The sequence below is a fragment of the Macrobrachium nipponense genome, chromosome 1 (assembly GCF_015104395.2).
Source record: "Macrobrachium nipponense isolate FS-2020 chromosome 1, ASM1510439v2, whole genome shotgun sequence".
NCBI classification, from domain to species: domain Eukaryota; kingdom Metazoa; phylum Arthropoda; class Malacostraca; order Decapoda; family Palaemonidae; genus Macrobrachium; species Macrobrachium nipponense.
In genome coordinates, this window is record NC_087200.1 from 63,770,461 (window position 1) to 63,792,533 (window position 22,073).

Consider the following 22,073-nt stretch of genomic DNA (forward strand, 5'->3'; position numbering starts at 1 on the left):
GCCTCTCTGTCTAGTCCTCACACTACATTGTCCCCCCCTTCTTATCATTTATTCTTTCCATATAGTACTACTCAGAAGATCACTACACTTTTCTTAAACCCATATTAACCTTTTAACTACCTGTAATTATCTACTGGTGTCCCACTTTTCATTTCTTTTCCTCTATACTGAACAAACAAATATTCATCTCAGTAGCATCAACGTTTTCTTCCATTCCAATTAATATGCACACTTCACTTTCATATTAGAGAGTTGGCTCAAAAGCTTTTAATACATTCCTACCCTGCCATCAGCAGACATGCCACTTTTATTTTGGAAACCTTTTGTGCATGCTCAGCTTACCATCATCCATAATATATTCTCATAAATACCCACTAATCAACTTTTCCCATTGATTCACCATCCATAGCAACTTTTATCTCTTAATCTTCCTGGCTTCCGTTCATTGTCTTACTAACATTCTTTTCCATTTCTTCTCATTACAAAAATTTTAATCAGCGACCCATGTTCACCATAGAGTTCCTACCTACTCGCAAGTTATATTAATTTTGTTCCTGTAAACCATAAATGCTGGAAGTGTCTCTTTCTATACCCAAACATTGAGAGACACTTCTTTTCATTGATGGTTCGATCTCTAAGGCAAAAGGGTTAACTGTGTCAATAGTTTTGTATTCTCATTCAAGAGCTTGGAAGTGGAATTTTATATATGTGTAGAAACTTCAAATGTTACCACCTAACACATCTATTCCCATTGTTTCTGCAGAAAGTAAATATGGTTCTAAAAAATTTCCTATCACCAGGAAACATGCGCAAGAGGAAAAATTGAGTAAGCGAATTTTATTCAGCAACTGACGCACACAAATGCTGAAGGTAAGATGTCCTTTGATTAGTTTGCTAAAGTCTTGTCGTGCTTGAACCATGTTTACTATATGTTAAATATGGCTGGATGAAAAGACTTAACCTGTTCTGAATGATGTAACATAATCCATGTCGCTTTCAACTTTTATCATCGCGATAAGCAATGAATGCTATAACGTGTGCACATGATTCCGACGAGTCTCTAGCCCTTATAAACACTGCAGAGCAAAAAACTTCCGCAGTTTTGAATAACATGAATGACTGACACCTTCGGCTTTAATCAACGTGAACAAATGTTCATAATGCGTGCACACCATTTTGATGAGCCTCTGGCCATTATAAATACTGCAGAGCAATGTCCTAAAAGAGAGTCCTTGCCAGCTAAATTAATCAATCTTATTTGCCATACTAAAAAATCAGGTGCCTGGTGGTACCCAATGGCTTAGGGATGAGTAAATAAGATAATGGTGAGCACCATCTCCATGAATTTAGAAGGCCTGGCAGTATTTTTTTTTTATTTTGACTTAAAATATAAATGAAACAAGGCTTGTAAGGTTATAGCAATAGTTGCTCTTTTTTTTTGGATAGCAACTTTCCTTTAATCCTAAAATAAATATGCCCTTTCGGGTTTTTACTAATCCTTGTCTCTAGCACAATAACCATTGAGTTTACAACCTCTTCCTTTGCTTTTACTATCAGACATAATAATTTTTACATTTTTTACATAATTTCGAGTTTCTGAGCTAATAAGAGTTACCTTAAACAATTAACCAAAAATATAATCAGTCATTATTGTCAGCTTACCTCAAGTCCTTCCTTGGATAATATGAGGAATTATGAAATGAAAAGGAAATAGTTTAATATAATGAATTACTTTGTGTAAACGTTGTCAGTACAGCAGAAATGAAGATTATTTTTCAAACGTACGCCTTGGGAAGAGACAAAATGGCTTCATAATGAAAAGCTAATGTCATACAGTTTCAGGTCAAACATTCGTTACTGATGATGAAGTTATCCACAACTCTTCACACAAAAGCTGCCATATATTATTAAACCTCAAAACTTTAACCTTGATTTATATATAGTACACATCTTGCCTTTTTGCGTGCAAATTACCAAAAGGTCTTAATGTATACTTAAAGATTTCATTTTTCTAGAACACACTCATATATATTACTGTGGCTTTTTACTCACTACAAGATTTATTATACAAAATATATACACACACACACACACACACACACACACACACACACATATATATATATTAATATATATATATATATATATATATATATATATATTATATATATATATCTATATATATATATATATATGTACAGTGGTCCCCTGCATTCATGGGGGAATGTATACCAGACACCCTGTGAATAATTAGAACCTACGAATAGTTGGAACCCCTTATGAAAATGCGTAAAACTTTTTTGTAAGTTAAAACTCAAGAAAAACCCACTAAAAATTTTTATACCTTTTTTTTAATAGTTTTATCACAAAAAGTGCATTTACGATGAAACTGATAAAGAAAAACGAGGAATTTGTGGATATTTATCATATGAAAATACAGCGAATATACGAATTTTCCGCAAATAATGGGGGGAAACTTTCCAGAGAGAAATCCGCGAATGTGTTAGTCCACAAATCCGGAGAACGTAAATACAGGGGTTCACTCTATATATTAGATATATATATATATATTTATATATATATCTATATATATATATATATATATATATATATATATATATATATATATATATATATAAATAAAATAATATATACAGTGAACCCCCGTATTTACGTTCTCCGGGTTTGTGGAGAAAAAAATACTGCGAATATACGAATTTTCCGCAAATAATGGGGGGAAACTTTCCAGAGAGAAATCCGCGAATGTGGTAGTTCACAAATCCGGAGAACGTAAATACGGGGGTTCACTGTGTATATATATATATATATATATATATATATTATTATATATATATACATATATATACACAGTGAACCCCCGTATTTACGTTCTCCGGATTCGTGGACTAACACATTCGCGGATTTCTCTCTGGAAATTTTCCCCCATTATTTGCGGAATCACTCTGCGTAGCACAAAGATGTCGTTTCTCGTACTGGTGATTCTTTCTTCCAGGAAAATCTTGTGTGATAGAGGGAAGGGGTTTGATTGCAGAGTCCACCTCCCGAATCCGTACATTTTTGGAAGTACTTGTTCTTTGAGGCAATAAAACCCCAAAACATGCTGTGGATGAGATACGTGGATGATATTCTAACATTTTGGGATAATAGGTGGGGTAATTAGAATGAATTCCTCTCAAAATTAAACGCATTAGTGCCCAGCATCAAATTTAAAGTTGAATGGGAAACAGACAACAAAATTCCTTTTCTTGATGTTTTAATAATCAGAGACACGACAGAATACAAATTTACCATATACAGAAAACCAACGTTCTCACTTTCCTATATTCACTACTTTAGCTATCACGACATTACTATCAAGATAGGTGTAGCTAGCAACCTATTCTTAAGAGCCTTACGAATTTGTTCCCCAGATTTCCTGGAAAAAGAATTTGAACTAATTCGCAAACAACTTTCGTCTTTAAAGTATCCTGACCATATAATTGAGAAAGCAATTCAAAAAGCAAACGTAATTTTCTACCGACCCCCTAAAGACAAGACCAGAGACACACCCAACAATAAAATAAAAATTCCTCACCTGGAGACGATTAAGAGAATAACCCACAACCTTGGGAAATCCAACCCTTTCGCATTTACCTACCCAAACACCTTAGCCAAATCCCTGATTAACGTCCAACAAAAGACATCTCCCAAGGACTCTGGGGTCTATGAGATCCCTTGCCAAGACTGTGACCAATCTTACATCGGATTTACAGGTAAATCACTTCCCCAGAGATTAATACAACACAAATGGTCAGTTAGGTATGGACAACAGAACTCGGCTATTTTCAACCATATAAATGAACATAACCATAGAATAAACTGGAATTTGTCACATGTAATTTATAGCAGCAACTGCCGGTACAAGAGTCAAATGATGGAATCGGCCTTAATAAAAGAGAAGCAGGTAATGAACATCTCAAAAGGTGCGTGGGTTTCAGATGTCGTCGACCAAGTTTTCATTCAACCAACGCTTAAGAAGATTAAAGGAAGATTATCAGCGGGGGTGACCTAAATTGGCTTACTTGTGGACGGATCTCTTGGTATAAATGCCACCTTTTCTGTAAACTTTTCTCATTCATATACCTGAAGAGAGAGACAGCAGTCTCTGAAATATAGTACTTTTCTCTCTACACTTTGGTGCTTTTATGGGCTCCTTTTATTAGATGGAATTCTGTTGTTACAGAACATTTTTACCAGTCTATATATATATATATATATATATATATATATATATATATATATATATATTATATATATATATATATCTATATATATGAGGAAAAAAATTCTTAAAATGAATAAGATAAACACGTAGCTATAAGACAAAGCTTTGTCTATGTGGGACTATAAAAAACATATATGGAAAGAACTTCATATCTCCTGCTGTACAGCAGTGTAACCAGTTTTCTGATGTTACCAACATAATAATTCTCTTTCAGTCGGGACTTACCTTACGATAGAAATCTGGCCCTTTTGCCATTAAATAAAAGAGAAAAATGGGTAATTCTCCAATGAAAAAAGTAATGATTATCACTAAGATAATCATATATATATATATATATATATATATATATATATATAATATATATATATATATATATATATATATATATATATGAAATGACAAAGTATATCTTAGTGATAATCATTACTTTTTTCATTGGAGAATTACCCATTTTTCTCTTTTATTTAATGGCAAAAGGGCCAGATTTCTATCCAAGGATTCTGAAGGAATAGCCAAAAAGCTATAATTACAAAATTTAATCTATAAAATATCATTAAAAGGATTATACATTTTGGAATCATTATCATGAAAAATTAACAACTGTTGATGCAAAATTAGCGTTCTTCAAAAACTAGTTTTTACTCAAATGATTGCAATAGATGAGGGTAATGCCTGATAAATGATGAACAATAATAACTGTAACCTCTTGGTTTGAGAAAAACAGAAAATAGTGAATGTGGAGGTCATTACACCACGGTGTCCCATTGAGCTTCCTGTTCAAATGTGCTGACCTGAACTGCTGTAAATTCTATATTTTTGTCAATTATTCCATAGAGGAATTTTCTATGTAAATCGCTTATCTTCTTATTAAAGTCTCTTTTTTTTAACAACAGAAAGCATGTTGTCTAATGTACTTGAAAAATGGAATGTCCCTTTCGAGAAGTTTTCTTGGAGCGTTGGTGTCAGCCGGGTTTTGCCAGTCAGGGTCCCAGACTTATGGATCCCATGCCTTAATTGGAAGCTCAATGTTTAAAGCCTAAAAAAATTTTATGATGCATGAAGACCATCAGCCTTTGTTTTCAGGCCCTGAGGCCACTAAATTCCAGAAGCTTCTGAAGTATTAAGACCATCCTCGGAAGTGGTCAGGACATGCTTAAGAAACAAGCAAAAGGCCTTTAACCTGGTGTCAATCTTAGTGGCACACACCGGACAAGCACAGTGACATAAGAGTCCTCTCATTTGAAGGGTTAATTAATATAAACAGTCAGTGCTAGGTAGAGAGATAACGTCATCACCAGCTGAAAATGAGAACAAACAAATTTCACACATGTTCTTTGGTTTACCCAAACCAAGTGCCACGCTTTGAACAAAGTAAATGGAGTTAGAAATGCTTTATTAAAGTCTAGTGATTTGAATAAAGGGGTAATGTAACAGTAAGGTGCACTGTATTTTTTAAATGCTCCATTGTAGTTTAATACACTGCAAAACCGAATTAGGGCAAGCACACTAAGGCGAAGTACGTAATGAAGTAAAAAAATTCTTAAAATGAATAAGATAAACACGTAGCTATAAGACAAGGCTTTGTCTATGTAGGACTATAAAAACATATATGGAAAGAACTTCATATCTCCTGCTGTACAGCAGTGTAACCAGTTTTCTGATGTTACCAACATAATAATTCTCTTTCAGTCAGGACTTACCTTACGATTAGCTTCATCTCTTGCCTTCATTATCCTTGCAATCTCCTGTTCTAGATCTCGTACTTTTGCAACATGACGTTTCTCCTTCTCAAGCAGCTGTAGAAATGTAAAAACTAAAGTAGTAATTGTTATCTTATGTGAGAGGAATGTGTGTGTGTGTGTGTTTTGCAAGCTAACTGACGTACCACTACTTTCCATTTTTTATACAAACTCTACTTAATCAGTGGGATCCTTTGTTCATTCCATGTAAGTTAATGAAACACTGATACTTCAGTTTTCCTTATTTTATTTTATGTAGCGTAAAGAAAATCCCACCTTTATACCCGCTTGTTTGCCACCTATGCTGGCTAGACCCTATCCCAAGGAATTGGCTCTCTCAAACCTTCCATCACCTTCTTTTATCCACTGAAGGCCCTTATGTTAACTTAAATATTTTTATTAAAAAAAGTTGTAATTTAAAGACAACAATAAAGAAAAAAATGCAACTGGTTTCCTTCAAAATCCACTGTGCCTCTGCTGACTTGACTAGGGAGTTTAGACAACTGAGGTGGTTGCACTCAGTTTTATAAAAGGACTGGGAACTTATAACCTCAAATATGTGTCAGGGTATATTTTTAATAGAGACTACATAAGTGATCATATTCACATTGATAATTGACAAAGGAAGATCCAAGACTTCAGTGTATGTTAAACATCATTAAAAAAAACTTTGTTGCTTTGTCTGAATTTATATAAAAAAAAATATATGTATTTCCAGAATCAGCATACACACCTGATTGAGTTCCTCAGTCTTAGCAGCCAGTTCTCCTTCCAGACGTGACACTTCATTCTCAAGTGATTCAACCTGTTACCAGTTATTCAGAAATAATCTAATCAGCATGGAGATCCAATAACAACATATGCAAATGATGAATCAACTGTAGTTCAGCTCTAAAAAGTAGATATTTCCACTGATACAAAAAACAGCAAAGACTAAGAGCCAGTGACAAAATAAGCTAAATTTCGGATGAGTATCAAAAACTACTAACTTATCTCAGACCCAATTTTGCTAAGTATCAAGATTGATTAAGGTTCACTGCCTGGCATAAACATATTCATAATTAAAAAATCATATGATGCATTAAAATGACATTTTCATAATAAAACAACGTTTTAATTAGACTTACCCAGTAATTACATAGCTATGTATTAGTTTCACTTATTCACAGCAGTTTAGATTCAAATTTCGTGGTAGCCACACCAATATTGTGTAGGTGACACCAATCTTGCCCCTAGCAAGGCGGTTAGGAACGACACAGCAGACTAAGCTCATTCTTTTTATGCTTATGTATATCAGCGGGGAGGATGGACGGCTCTGATCACGTAATTTCTGAGTAAGTATAATTAAAGATTTGTTTTATTATAAAAATGTCATTTTAATTAAGTAACTTATCCAGTAATTACATAGTGATTCCCACATTGGCAGGAGGTGGGATACATGGACATTTTCTACTCTAAAACATTAAGTCATGTAATGAATTAGAAATAGAAAAGCTGCTAGCATTGAAACAATGCTTGTTGTTCCTTATCAGTCGAGAAAGCTTGCAGTAGATACTGCCTCTGGTTGGCACTCAACTTAACCTGTAGTAGCGCAGCAGTAAAGCCATGGGTCACCTCTACTAAAGGGGGAGCCTTGTAGCAAGGATGATTCCAATTGCTCACAAGGATAACAAGTTACCTTTGTCCTGGGCGCAGTACCATAGTAAAAACAACCACATTACGATTTCACCTACAGTGAAGTAAAACCACACCCATCCACTAAAATTGATGGGTCTAGGAGAGAATGCTATGCTTTCTTCCATGATACCACGCCAGTAACTAAAATTTTCAAGGTCCTGCCTAAATTTCAACACTTTTTAAAAACTCTCAAAATTGAGAAATGAAGAGCGATCATGTTACCAGTAGGTCAAATGTCGAACGGGCATACGAGATATATCGCTTGAGAGCTAATGAGGTAGAGTTGTACTAACGTCTCATAACATCTTGGGTTTCTAAAATAGTCTTGGATTCTGGTTTCTAGGAAATACCAGACCGTCTAGCCAGGCAGAGAGCTCTATTCATCCTCCTGCCAGAAAGCACTTTAGGTTTCCATAGAACGAGCTTGCTCTAGACTTTGGTTGTCATCCCAAGTTCCTATTAGAAGGAACTAGCTCTTACTAAAGCAACAGTTTCTGGACAGCCTTCGACCTGAACATTCAAACAGAATGGAAAACCTATTCTTCTAAGCAAGTGAGTGCTATCGGGTGCTCAAAGCAAGCAAAAACTGGTGCCAGGCTGTTGTTGGTGCTAAGAAAGCAGGGTGCCAGACTAGCTATGAGCTCGGGGAAGTCTGGTGACCCTGAAAGACACGGATCCAGGTCTTGGGCCCGTCCTGTCCTTGGCTAAAATCCCAAGGAAGATGAACAAAAATTATCCTCCTTTTCCTTGCTTGGGCATCTTACGAACTTTAAAAGAAAAGAAAGGGATGTAAACGAACTATGTTTCTATTGCAAAGGCCTCGGATGTCTTGCATAGGAGATTTAGGACCCAAGAAACTATACTCTGTTTTTTTCCATCTGTCCACTCACCTGTGGTGTTTGTATTTGATAACGCTGCGTCCCAGGCTTTAGATAGTTATGCTATGAGTAAAATTTAGGTAAATAAAAGGATATCTGGGGGTAAATTTGCAACTGAAAAGTGTTTTAATAATTTAATGTATGTGAATTATACACTGTTAATATTCGAAATAGGATGTTGTTATTATTGTTGAATGTAAGCTGCCTTTTCGGGGTGGCGAATGGAACAGCCAGATGCAGTGGCGGGAATATTGCTTCTCTTGCTGTTCACTACGGCAAGATGTCAACTTTATTGGACCAAACCTACTCTGCTACTAAGTTATGTGTTACTTCATTACACGTAAGTATATCAGTATATACTTTCAGTTTTTACTAAGTGCGTTTTAGCCAGATACGATATGATGTGACTTGGTTTAGCATCTGTTAAATGGAATTTGTGGAAATGTTATTTTTGCATTGACTGTATTTAGAAAGGAGAAAGTTCTGGTTGTAATGCTTTTTACTTAAAGCTGTCACCTTAATCGCTAAAGTCACTGGTATCAATATCATTGCTGTTATTATAGTGGATTCCCTTAAACTGGAACCCCAAGAATGGTGCATCTTGATTAACGAATTACAGTTGAGCGAGAGGGGGGAGGCGGGTGGAGTCTGTTGTTCTGTCCCCCTCTCTCCCGGACCTTAATACAACTTATTCAGAGAAATCACCTGTTCAGTTTATTTTTATGAGGAAGTATTCGTTTTTCATCATTCTTTCTCGAGACCGTTTTTCAGCCAAGAGTATTAGGGTGGTAATCATACATACAATGCTGACAATATCCTTATGACAAGCAGAGAGTTATAAGGAAAAACAATTATGGATTTTTTTTTTTTTTTTTTACATAAAAGTGTCTGCTGCCACTGCATGATTCTATGGTAATTCCTCATTTCTCGTAGTTGACTGAAACAAATTTGTAGCTATTCCTTTTATTCAACATTACAATTATGTTAAAAAGACGTATCAGTGCTAGGCTACATGTTATCAATAAATGAATATGTAAACAAATGTAAGGCTTCTTTGATTAAGGGATTACCACCACCCTAATAGTCGTGGCTGGAAAACTGTCTCCAGAATGAATGAAGAAAAACGAATACTTCCCCATAAAAATGAAGTGGCGAACAGATGTTTTATCAATCGAGTGATATGCGTAAGTTGCATTACGCTCCTAGAGGGAGGGAGGAAGGGAAAGTGGGGGACAATACGGCAAACTCCACCCGTCTCCATCCACCACATCTGGCTCTTCCATTCGCCACCCCAAAAAGGCAGCTTACATTCAACAATAATAACAACATCCTATTTCGAATATCAACAGTACAATTCGCATACAGTAAATTATTAAAACACTTTTCAGTTTCAAATGTACACCCAGATATCCCTTTATTTACCTAAAACTTACACATAGCATAACTATTGAAAGCAAGGACGTAGTGTTACCATACACAAACACCACAGGCGGGTGGACAGATGGATAAAACAGAGTATAGTTTCGTTAAGTTGATCGCTAGGTCTGGAAGATGGCGTGAGAAGATTTCATTTACAATACTTGTAAAGGTCTCCATAATACATACGAAGGAAAGACCTCTTGATTGATAATCCTCTGTACAGTCTGGAGTGAGTTTGGTGAAAATCAGACTACCTAAGTAGATCCCTTGAAGTGGGGTTGTTTGAGAAGACAGTGTTGGGGAGGATCCTGAAGGATTCACCCACAACCGAGCAAGTTCACAAACCATGATGCAGGTCAAAAAGGGGATAAGCATACTGTATAACTTGGAGATAGTCTGAACATAATATAGTTCCTCATTGATCATAATGAAGGGCATGAGGAGAGAAGGTTCAAATGATCGGACTATAGCATGCAATCTGATGTACATGTTACAGGGATGGTATAGCCGGATTCCTTAAAGGGGCAAACATGACAAGTCTCTAACCCCTGGATGACTTGGGGACGACGAAAAGGCGGTTGTAAAATCCACCGAAGAGGTATCTTTCACTCCTGCTATGACCTCCTTCTCGATCATCTAGTCTACCTCTGCAGGAAAGGTATTGAGGATCCCTCTCAGAAGACTTCCAAGATCCATAGCTCTGCTTTCTTTGCGTCCCATATTTGCCAAAATTGGAGAAGCCAGGGCTCAACTGATACATGGAGGACCGTCTCCTCACTTGCTGTAGGAGGATCTAATGAAGGTCTTCTTAGATAAGCTGCTTTAACAGAGGTTACTGCAGAGACTGGCCCACTGATCTACTGCCTCTAAATGACAACTGTTGCAGAGTTGAGACATTTCAGGAAAACAATATCCCCGGGGTACGGCTGACTACCTAGGGGCATCTGGCAGACTGGGTAAGAAGTCTTGTGTAACCTTCTTTTGTAACTCTGAGTCTACACTCTGTGCAGTAGCAGTACGAAAAAAAAAGAAAATAAAATTATGATGCGGTAGAGCAAAAAGAATAGAGGATCTTTTTGAATGAGGCACTCCTTTGGTGATGAAACCACACCACAGGCCATCTTGGGGTCAAAAGATATACTTCTGAAAATTCTCTCTCTCTCTCTCTCTCTCTCTCTCTCTCTCTCTCTCTCTCTCTCTCTCTCTCTCTCTCCTAAATCTTAGCATTTTAACTATTTTCTCAGTACTAGTAGATGTACATTAATCATTATAAAAAAAAAAAATTAGAAACTTAAAAGTCGTTAATTAATGGTATAGAAATAGGATATATATTTCTTGTTCATTTTTTAATTACGAATTAAAAAACACTGTTCTTTGTTGCCTGTATATTATCTACATATCTCGAGAAGTGTCGTCCTTCTTAAGTTTCCAACCAATTATCTTGTGAGAGAGAGAGAGAGAGAGAGAGAGAGAGAGAGAGAGAGAGAGAGAGAGAGAGAGAGAGAGAGAGAGATCCATTTGTATACGATTGTTTATTTTCTCACTCATCCAACTTACTTTATGTTACGCTTTATTTCACATTTCCTTGCTTACCAATTTATTATTTACCAATGATAGTATTAAAAAATCAAGATATTTGTAGAAAGAGGAAATGCCTACAAACACCGTGACCACTTAAAATGGCCCTGGGAGACAGTTTCAAGATGCTTATCCAAGGATTTAAATGCATGTGGAGCTGTTTGAAATATTGGCTAGAGCACCAAAATGAGATGGCATGTTGATAGAAAATCGGATTCCGTTTTTGGTTATTGCATAATAAACTTGTATCAATCGTCAACGTATGAAATTTACTTGATATCTGTAATGGGAAAAATGGTTTTCTCTCTCTGTTGCCGTATCTCTCTGTTGTTGTTATAGATTTGGCAGATATGCGGAGATTAAACACACATGGAGAGGTCCCAAACAGCCCCAATAGACAGCTCATTTAATTTTGGAATAACTATAGTCTGCTGTGTCGTTCCTAACCCCTCTCGCTAGGAGGCGAGACTGGTGTCACCTACACAATATCGATGTCACTACTGCGAATTTTGAATCTAAACTGCTGCAAATAAGTGAAACTAATAGCTATGTAATTACTAGGTGAGTTACTTACTGTAATTATAAAAAATTATTCAGTCTTAGAGAAACAATGATCAGGAAATTTAGAGAATACAAATTCTTTAATATACATAGTATGACAAAGTTTTAATAAATTTGTATTTTTCATAGCTAACAACCTGAGGTCTTAGCAATAGGATAATCTTCTCGTTCCAGCTGGAAACCGATTAACAACAATCAAAGATGGTAAATGCAAGGAATCTGTGGCATCTGGCACCCAATCTGTAGTTGAGGTGGAAGCAAGTCGAAAGAGTGCACTTGACTCCAGTGATGCATCAGTATTCCTTCCAACCCAGGATGAAATGTAAGGGGAGCAGCTAGAGGTGGGCAGTCAATGTTAAGACCTAAGGTCTGATAGCTATGAAAAATGCAAATTAATAAAAAAAAATTTGTCACTTGTCCATACGCAGAACAAACCTTCAGTCTTAACAATAGGATAGATATAATTGGAGGGAGGTATGAGAATCCTGAACCAACTAGAGGTTTGGCACACCCTATCATTCTTCTTAGAAATGAGATTGCTAACGAAGAGGACCTAAGCCTTTGAAATGTTAGATATGTGGATATCAAACACTCAGTCCAGTGCATTTAAATATAATGAAATAAGATCAGATTCATTCCGTTCACGCAAGTCCAAAAGAACTATATCTGTTCGGGCAACAAAGCAAGTCGGCCGAAAGAAAGGGGTTTGTCACAACTCCTCACTCCCCTTGCTGGAGTGATTTTCATGTTAAATGGAACATGAAAAGTGCTGTAACAGTATGGCTGCAACGTTCACCTGCATCATGGCAGTTCCAGCAAATGATGTGTCTATTCTTCAAACTGCCCGTAGATATGAAGAAAGGAGAAAAGGGAAAGAAAAGAGGCTGGTCAACCCCCTCATTCCCTACTCCACAGAATCATCTTAGGCGAGATACAAACTGTCCTGCCAGGGACACTGGATGAGTCATACTTATTGAACAGCCACCACTGGACCCCACCAAAACGGTCCAAGGATCTGTGGGCAACGTTCTTCATGCAGAAGAAAGTGAAAGTGGTTTGATGCAGTCGTGCGCCAGCATCCACATCCTATGAACAGATAAGTACTTTAAAATGCCAGGGAGGAACGTATTCCTCTGGTGTCAAGCGCTTCTGCATGCACCCAATCAGTGGGAGAACGTGATGCTGAGGAGTCAGCTTGCCTAATCACCGAAAGGGGGTTACCTCTTTCTTGACCAGTCCTGTGTTAACATGAAGTTTACAACACCTAACCTCTAGGAGACAAAACGTTAAGATAATGACGCAGTGCTTGAAGGGACCCTGAGGCTTCCAACCCTTCCAAGAGGCCAAGGTCAGAAGGAAAACTGCTTCCAAAGTCAGTTTCCTGGGAGAAGACTGACGCATGGGCTTGAAGGAGGTTACGAGAGAACATTCAGTACCAGAGTAAGGTCCCAACTGAGTATAAGGTCCCACACTCTGTACCAGAGTAAGGTCCCAAGTAGGGGGTCTGAGTTCCTAGGTGAACAAGACCACTCTAAGCTCGAACCACATATAATTCTGAGGGTAAAGTGAGGTCCACACCCTTCAGACGAACTAATCATAAGTAAAAAACTGAAAATTTTAATGAATTGTTTTTTAATCCAAAGAACAATTCATTTTCAAGTGGCAATACTGCTACTTGATTTGTTTGTTTTAAAATAAGGTGAGGTGGAAAAGTCAATTTTCTAGTTTTCATTGTACTCAAATAATAGAAAAAGGATCTTTGCTTTGGCCATGAATTTTATAAAACACGAACAATAAAAGCCTTGAATTAATGATACTACTATTAATCTATAATAATGAATTGTTCTTTAATCCAAAGAACAATTCATTTTCAAGTGGCAATAATGCCGCTTGATTTGTTTGTTTTAAAATAAGGTGAGGTGGAAAAGTCAATTTTCTAGTTTTCATTGTACTCATAGAATAGAAAAAGGACCTTTGCTTTGTCCATGAATTTTATAAAACACGAACAATATAAGCCTTTAATTAATGATACTACTATTAATCTATAATAACAATAACAACTACCTGTCAGAATCTAGATTCTTGCAAAATTCAACAAAGGAGTAGAGAGAAACAAGTACACAGAGCAAGTCAAGTGTATACCTTACCTTCTCAGAATGAGTGAGCATGTGACCATTACTGCTGACAGACTTATTGTGAGACTGGGCGTGCTCGAGTTGCGTAGAGAGGGTGGCCACCCGAGTTCTCAAATGAGCAACTTCAGTTTCAAAGCGGTGGGCTTCTGACTGCGATTCTGATAGCTTCTCCTCTAGTCCAGTAACCTAGACGAAATAAGTTCAAGTTTTATACCATTGCTGATGCAGAAACCAGGAGCTTTACCCTAGACTACATTGATCTCCCGTATTTGTGGGGGATGCGTATCAAAAACCCCCCGGGAATAGTTGGAACCCCTATAAAAATGCTTAAAATGGCCAATTTTGTTAGTTAAAACTCATGAAAAACCCACTAAAAATTTTTATACCTGGTTTCTAAATAGTTTTATCACAAAAAGTGCATTTTATGATGAAGTTGATAAAAAAAACCAGGAACTTGTGGATATATCTCATAGAAAAATACTGCGAGTCGGCAAATTTCCTGCGAATAATGGGGGCCCAGTATATGTTAGTCTTCTCAATCATAAAATGTTTATTTTACAGACTTTGACATTACTCTGCTCTTTTAGTGACATTATTTTATGCCATATTTCCATGCCAAAAACTGAGCAGTGTTATCTTCTATAATGTATAAAGCAGGGGATTTTAACAAGGGGTATCCATACCCCTTGAGGGTATGAGAACCTCAAGCTGAGGGTATGAGGCTTGATCTCTGGATATTTGCATATACTATTTGATTTTAATGAGTCATTGTATACATGGGTACATTTTGTAAATAAATAACTACATAAAACTATAAATGCTTTTGGTTTTCTTGTATGTTCTATTCATAGCTATTCATGTATAACCCTTAAACGCCGGAGCGGTAAATAAAAAAATGACTCCCGTGTGCCGGAGGGGTTTGAGAGTGAGCGCGGCGTAAGCGGAAAAAATATTTTTTTCAAAAAATCACAGCGCGCTTAGTTTTCAAGATTAAGAGTTCATTTTTGGCTCCTCATTGCTTGAAGTTTAGTATGCAACCATCAGAAATGAAAAAAAATTATCATTATCATATATAAATAATGCGATATATGATAGCGCAAAAAAAAAACGAAATTTCATATATAAATTGTATTCAAATCGCGCTGTGCGCAAAACGGTTGAAGGTAACAAGTTACTTTTTTTTTCGTTGTAATGTACACTAAATTTCAATCATTTTGGTATATAACAAATTGTAAAACGATAAAAGCAACACAGAGAAAATATTATCACAAAATAATGCATGAATTCGTAACGCGCTTACGTAAACACATATTTTTTTCAAAAATTCACCATAAATCTAAATATGTCCTAGAGACTTCCAATATGTTTCAGAATGAAGACAAATGATTGAATATTACTATACTGTAAGAATATTAGCTTACAAATGCAGTTTTCGACCATATCTGACGAGCTAAAGTTGACCGAATGTCGAATTTTTTATATATATATTTATATGCAATTATTTCGGAAATAAGAAAAGCTACAACTTTCAAATATTTTTCGTTTTATTCTACATAAAATTGCGCACATTTTCATATATAAAACTCTATGAAATGCCTAATATGAAACGGAGCAAATATTCCGAGAATGGGACTTACGCATTTCGGAGATTTGTGGCGGAGAATCCGCGCGGAGGGAAGGAAAGTTTTTTTTAAAAATTCACCATAAATTTAAATATTGTGCTAGAGACTTCGAATTTGTTTCACGATGAAGATAAATGACTGAATATTACTAGACTGTAAGAGTTTTATCTTACAATTGCGTTTTTTCGACCATTTCGGTAGAGTCAAATTTGACCGAACGTGGTTTTTTTTTCTATTTATCGTGATTTATATGCAAATATTTCGAAAATGAGAATAGCTACAACCTTCAACTATTTATTGTTGTATTATACATTGAAATTGCGCACATTTTTATATATAAAACGTTATGTAAACGGCCTAATTTAAAATGGTGCAAACATTACCACAATCGCAGTATGATTTTTCGGAAGAGTTACCGCGCGGACGTAAAGAAAATGTTATTTTTTTCATAAATTCACCATAAATCGAAATATTGTGCTAGAGACTTCCAATTTGTTGCAAAATTAAGGTAAATATAATCGTTTTAGCTTACAATTGCGTTTTTCGACCATTTCGGTAGAGTCAAAATTGACCGAAGGTTGAAAATTTGTCACTTATCATTTTTTATATGAAAATATTTCAAAATTGATAAAAGCTACAACCATGGGTTGTTTTTAGTTGTATTGTGCATGAAATTGCGCACATTTTCATATATAAAACTTTATGTAACGGCTAATTTAAAATGGTGCAAACATTACCACAATCGCATGTATGATTATTTTCGGAAGAGTTACCGCGCGGACGTAAGGAAAAAGTTTTTTCATAAATTCACCATAAATTGAAATATTGTGCTAGAGACTTCCAATTAGTTGCAAAATTAAGTTAAATGATTGAATATTACTTAAATATAAGAGTTTTAGCTTACAATAGCGTTTTTTCGACATTTTCGGTAGAGTCAAAGTTGACCGAAGGTTGAAATTTTGGCACTTATCGTTATTTATATGAAAATATCTTAAAACTGATAAAAGCTACAATCATGAGTATTTTTTTTGTTGTATTCTACATAAAAATGCGCACATTTTCATATATAATACTCTATGTAACGGCTAATTTAAAATGGTAAAAAAATTATGTCAAAGTGACGAAATAATTTCCGAGATGTGTCACAGATACTTTTTAGTGCGGCAAGAAAGAAATTCGCGCTTGCGCGCCTGCGTAACGATTGTAAACAAAACAACACCTTGATCCGTGAACTCCCAGCATCCCCCAAGGCGCGTGATTCAAGAGTTTTCGGCTGGTAGGCCTAAAAGTATTTTTCCGCGAATTTTTAAAAAAACTTTTGTATGTCGACGTAAAATACGTCCAGTCGGCACCCGAGAGACAAAAAATGTCGACGTAAAATACGTCCAGTCGGCGTTTAAGGGTTAAACTAAGTATACATATTAGGTTATATTGTCAACAAATAGGACTTTAGTGGACTCAAGCAAAGGGGGTATGGCCCCATATTTGGCATTTCATTGGTGGTCTGGAGTCATCGAAAAGTTAACAACCCCTGGTATAAAGCATACAGAAGAGCTGAACACATTACTTTCAGTTACTAAAGATAGGATTTTTAAAAATCTAATGACTCTAAAAACATTACAATCCTCACAGAATGAAAAATAGACCTAAAGGATATCTACATTTCTTTTTAGCAAATCAACTTATATTCTTTTTAGCAAGGCAAATTTACTTCATGTTGTCTGTCCTGAAGCATTTTTTGTAGAGTTTCAATCTTCAGCTGAGACATGCGACTCTGACTCTCACGTTCCAGTAACATACGTCGGGCCTCACTGCTCTCCTTTCGAGCAGAGGCAATCTCGCTTCGAAGTTGGCTCACCATTATCTCGCCACTACTTCCACAAGAGCTCAGGTTCTGTGAAAGGTTAAAAATAAATTTACACTGTCATAAAGGAGATTCAAGTGAGTTTTGGTTCATTTTTATTAGTGAGCAAAAAATGTCACCATGCCAAACGTGCCTATAAAAATAAGTGTAGTATGTACTTGTAACAAAGCATATTATTTTTAAGGAACCACTGTTAGTACATCCATACTTACTTGTACATATATTTGATCTTTAAGAAGAGCCTCCCGGTGTTCTGTTTCTTTGAGCTGCCTAGTAACCACTGAGACTTCGTCTTGCAATGAGGAAATTTTCTCGCTCTGAAAATAGAAAATGAACGAAGATGTACCTACAAAATAACTTTGTAAGAAAGAAAAGGTAGCATTCAATTTTAGAGGAGAAAGATACAGTACTTTCTCTGTGACAGAGATGGCCATTTCTTTTCATTTATATAACATGATTTTGAAGTTGGTTCCTGGATGTTAATATGTAAATATGTATGCAAATTACTAGATATGTATAGATATAAATGATTGTGTGTCCTGGCCCCATGCTATAAATTTACCAGAACGATGAATGAAACTGATTATTGCCAGTAAAAGGGATGAATTTTATCCTTTATATAAACATAAGATAATCTTATCACCAAAAGAGATGACACAAGGTATTACGACACAATAGCCGGCATGTATAGTAATTAAATCACAATTTCTTAAAGTAAATTGTGGTTTTCCTAACTATACAAACCTGAGGTCCTTTACAATAGAAATTACTTAAGGCGTAGCCTGGACACGGGCACTGAAATCTTTCAAACAAGACGGTTCGGTAGTTAACTACCATTCTGGTAGCTGGGAGTCCCAACCGAACATAAAAGTTCCAATTTGCTTTAGGTCCATGTAGCAGATTGAGGTGGGCAGTTAGTGTAAAGGACCACAGGTTTGTATAGTTAGGAAAAATACAATTTATTTTTAAAAATTGTGATTTGTTCGTACACAATATAAAAACCCTAGGTCCTTTACAAAAGGAAGACTCGCTGATTGGTGGGAGGAATCTGAGTGAAGCTCTATGAACTGACTGGGATACAGCCTATCTGAGATTTCTTCCTGGTTGTAAGAGCAAGGGAAATCCAGCCACTGGCATCTGATCAGCGTTAGGAACTGCAAGATTGGTCAGTCTTCAAGGTTACTCATAAGGAAGGAGAGGAAGTCGCCCTTATGAAAAAGCAAAGAACCATAACGTTGGAGACAGTAAGGCAAATACAGTGGAACCTCAGTTTTCGTTCACCCTGGTTGTCGTATGTCCTGGTTTTCATATGATTCGGTTTTCACAGACTTTTTCAGACAAAACTTTGTCTCAGATTTTGTTTGTTTTCTTGGATTTCGTACACTCGGAAATGCTCCTTCCTTCGCCCGCTGCTTTTGTGTTCGTTATTTTTTGTGCCTTTTTGTGCTTTTTTTATTGGAGTGCAACTGCTAAATAAGCCATCATGGGGCCAAAGAAAGCTCCAAGTGCCAGCCCTTCTGTAAAAATGGGGAGAAACACTACAGAATTTAAGAAAGAACTCGTAGCAAGGTGTTAGAGGGTGTTGTATGCCGATCACAGTAAGAAAATGTTTACAAGTGCTGCTGTAAGTGAATTTAAGGCCAGCAGAGACTGGTCTGAAAAATTCAGAAAGAGAACAGGCATTCATAATGTGCCTACTTCAGTGTTTAAAGACATGTTTGCAAAGTGGAGTGATGTAAAAGATTCTGTGGAGAATTATCACCCCAACAAAGATGTTGTAATCCATGTCCCTCCAACATCTTTAATGACAGTGCTGTGTTCCCCTTTAGGCAAATTTTAAAGAGATGCCAGAAACAAATGTCTCTGGAAAGTTTTGTTGCGCGACAGGGGTCCAGTGACTCTTAAGCTTGTCCTAGTGCCAGTAAAAACCAAAGGGGGAAAGTAACCCCAGATAGTGCTAGTAAAAAAACGAAGAGAAGTAACCCCAGATAGGTCTTTGATACCTGAAATCCTTCTGGAGGGAGATTCCCATTCAAAACAATAACCTCTCCTCCTCCTTCTCCTCTTCTCTCCATTTTCCAAACACTAACAAAAGTCTTCCACAAAAGTGATGTTAAGTGTTCATTATTTGTTTCATTATTCATTTATAGTTATTTCTCATTGTTTTCTGTATGTAAAACATGTGTTTATTCCCTATAGAATATATTTTTTTATTAATATCATCTAGTCAAAGAAAATAGATAGGTTATTCTAAAGAGTGTCTTACCTGCATTTACTGCCCGGTCAAGCATGTAACAGTCCGCATACTCTTCACCCACAGGGAAAAAGTATGATTAAAGAGATAAAGGAGAGCCACTGACTTTTCACAGACATACTCATTCATACCGAAACAATGAGGCAAGATGTAACCTTGTCCAGTGAGGGGAGCTGGGTAAACTACAAAACTTGTTGACCAGCCACCACCGGTCCCAAGGAAAGTCTGTCCAAGGACCTGTGGACAATATCCCAAAGGTAATGAGAGGTGAAAGTGGTATGGTTCTTGCAAAATGTGAGGGATGGGGCAATGCCTTTGAAATCAGAAAGAAAGTGTTCTTGGACACTTCTTTCTTGGAACCTGCAGTGCTAACGAAGAGTCATTGACACTCTGGCCAGAGATGTCAAGTCCTCTTCTAATAGCGCTTTAGTACTCAAACAGGACAAAGCAGCATCTTGCCTGGATCATCACCAACAAAGTCACTTAGAGAGGGGATGGTGAAAGACTCAAGTCTAGTGTCAGGGACTGATAGGTTCTGAGTCTTTGCTATGAAATCCAGAACGAAATCGAGAGTAACTGATCCCCATCCCCTGGAGTGTTTTTACATTGAAGGAAAAACCATGAAGTTCGACAGTTAGCACGAGGCCTGTGATCCCTGGGTGGGCAAGACCTTTCAAAGATCCCCATGAGTAATGATATCATGAAGGAGGAAGAGATATCAATACCCTTCAGCTTCAAGACCAGGCCTACCACAACCCTATAGCCTTTTACAGTTGAAACAGAGAGAAACTTCTCTTGGCAAAGGAAGATGAAGTCTGCGACCTGCTGAATAGTGGCCCACTTTTGCTGGTATACTACTGCAGATGACTGTCTGAGGTATCCTCCCATCTCTGCTGCTGTAAGGCAAGAAAAAGTCTCTTGCTTGCAAGAGATGGTGGACAACCTGCAAGCATGAAGACACAGGGAAGGCACTGCCTGATGGTAATGTTCTACATGCAGTTGACACAGAAGGTCGTGCCAAGGAGGAATCTCTCTCAGTGCCTCAGACAGAAGAACCAGAAGGTCGGGATACCATGGGACCACCAGAATCACCAGGAGATTTGAGGTGGTCAACACTGCTGATCACCAGGCAAATCGTGCAAAATGGGAGAAAGGCGTAAACATTGAGGTTGTCCCATGAGTGTTGGAAAGTGTCCTCTGCAGCGACCCATGGGTCCAGTACAAGGAGCAGAAATTCTCCAACTTCCTGCTGTACTGAGTGGTGAACAAGTCTATGACCATGTAAGGGCCATGAGGTTCCTATACCTGATTCTGGTGGCTGAGCTTATCTGCCACTATACATTCCTCTTGCCTGGAATGTACCTGGCTGACATGCACTTGCATTGTCAACTGGTGAAGTGCGAGAGAAGCCAGATCCCTTGCTAGTTGACGTATGCCACTGCTGTGGTATTGTCACTCATCAGTACCACAAATTGTTCCATCACTCAATCTGAAACTCTTGGAGAGCTAGGAAGGCTGCCTTGAGTTCCAGGATATTGATGTGAAGGAGTGTTTCATGACGGTTCCACACTTGTGCTGTCAGTAACTCCTCCAAGTGTGCATCCATCCTTCGGTCAATGCATCTGAGAACAGAAGCATGTCCGGAAGGGAAGTGCAAAGATCCACTCCTATTAAGAGGTTCCCATCGTCGAACCACAAGTCCAAATCCTCCCACACCTCCAGCAAGAGAGGGACAAGAGTGGAGTGAGGGTTGTGGGACTGTGACCAAAACTCCCTCAGGCTTTAAGGTTAGGGCTGAGTCAACCGCACAGCTCGATCCCTTCTCTCATCCTGCGCCACTTTCAAGATGGCTAGAGGTCTCTCCATCAATGACAGTGGGTGTCTGTCCCTGGAGGGCCGTGCACTCAGGGAGACTTATGAATGAGTACCCGGCACAGCTCTAGTTCCAGGGGCAGAGCTCTTAGAACTAGAAACAGAAGGATGAACCTAGGTCCAAACTCCTGGGGCTCCCATGACACTAAACATTGGGGGCAGAGGAGGAGCAGGAACAACAGGATCAGG

At 37.3% G+C, this 22,073-nt stretch overlaps 1 protein-coding gene across 21 annotated transcripts in view; it reads right to left on the minus strand.

Annotated features, from left to right (window-relative positions):
• LOC135219359 (trichohyalin-like) overlaps positions 1 to 22,073 on the minus strand; it is a gene marked incomplete at its 3' end in the record, with an annotated part of 284,115 nt that overhangs the window by 19,069 nt on the left and 242,973 nt on the right. For 20 of the 21 annotated variants that reach the window (XM_064256063.1, XM_064256067.1, XM_064256061.1 and 17 more), the window contains 6 exon segments: positions 1,663 to 1,674; positions 5,986 to 6,081; positions 6,758 to 6,829; positions 14,285 to 14,458; positions 17,606 to 17,788; positions 17,971 to 18,075. In XM_064256063.1, coding sequence (XP_064112133.1) covers positions 1,663 to 1,674; positions 5,986 to 6,081; positions 6,758 to 6,829; positions 14,285 to 14,458; positions 17,606 to 17,788; positions 17,971 to 18,075 — 642 coding nt within the window. 21 annotated transcript variants of the gene reach the window in all.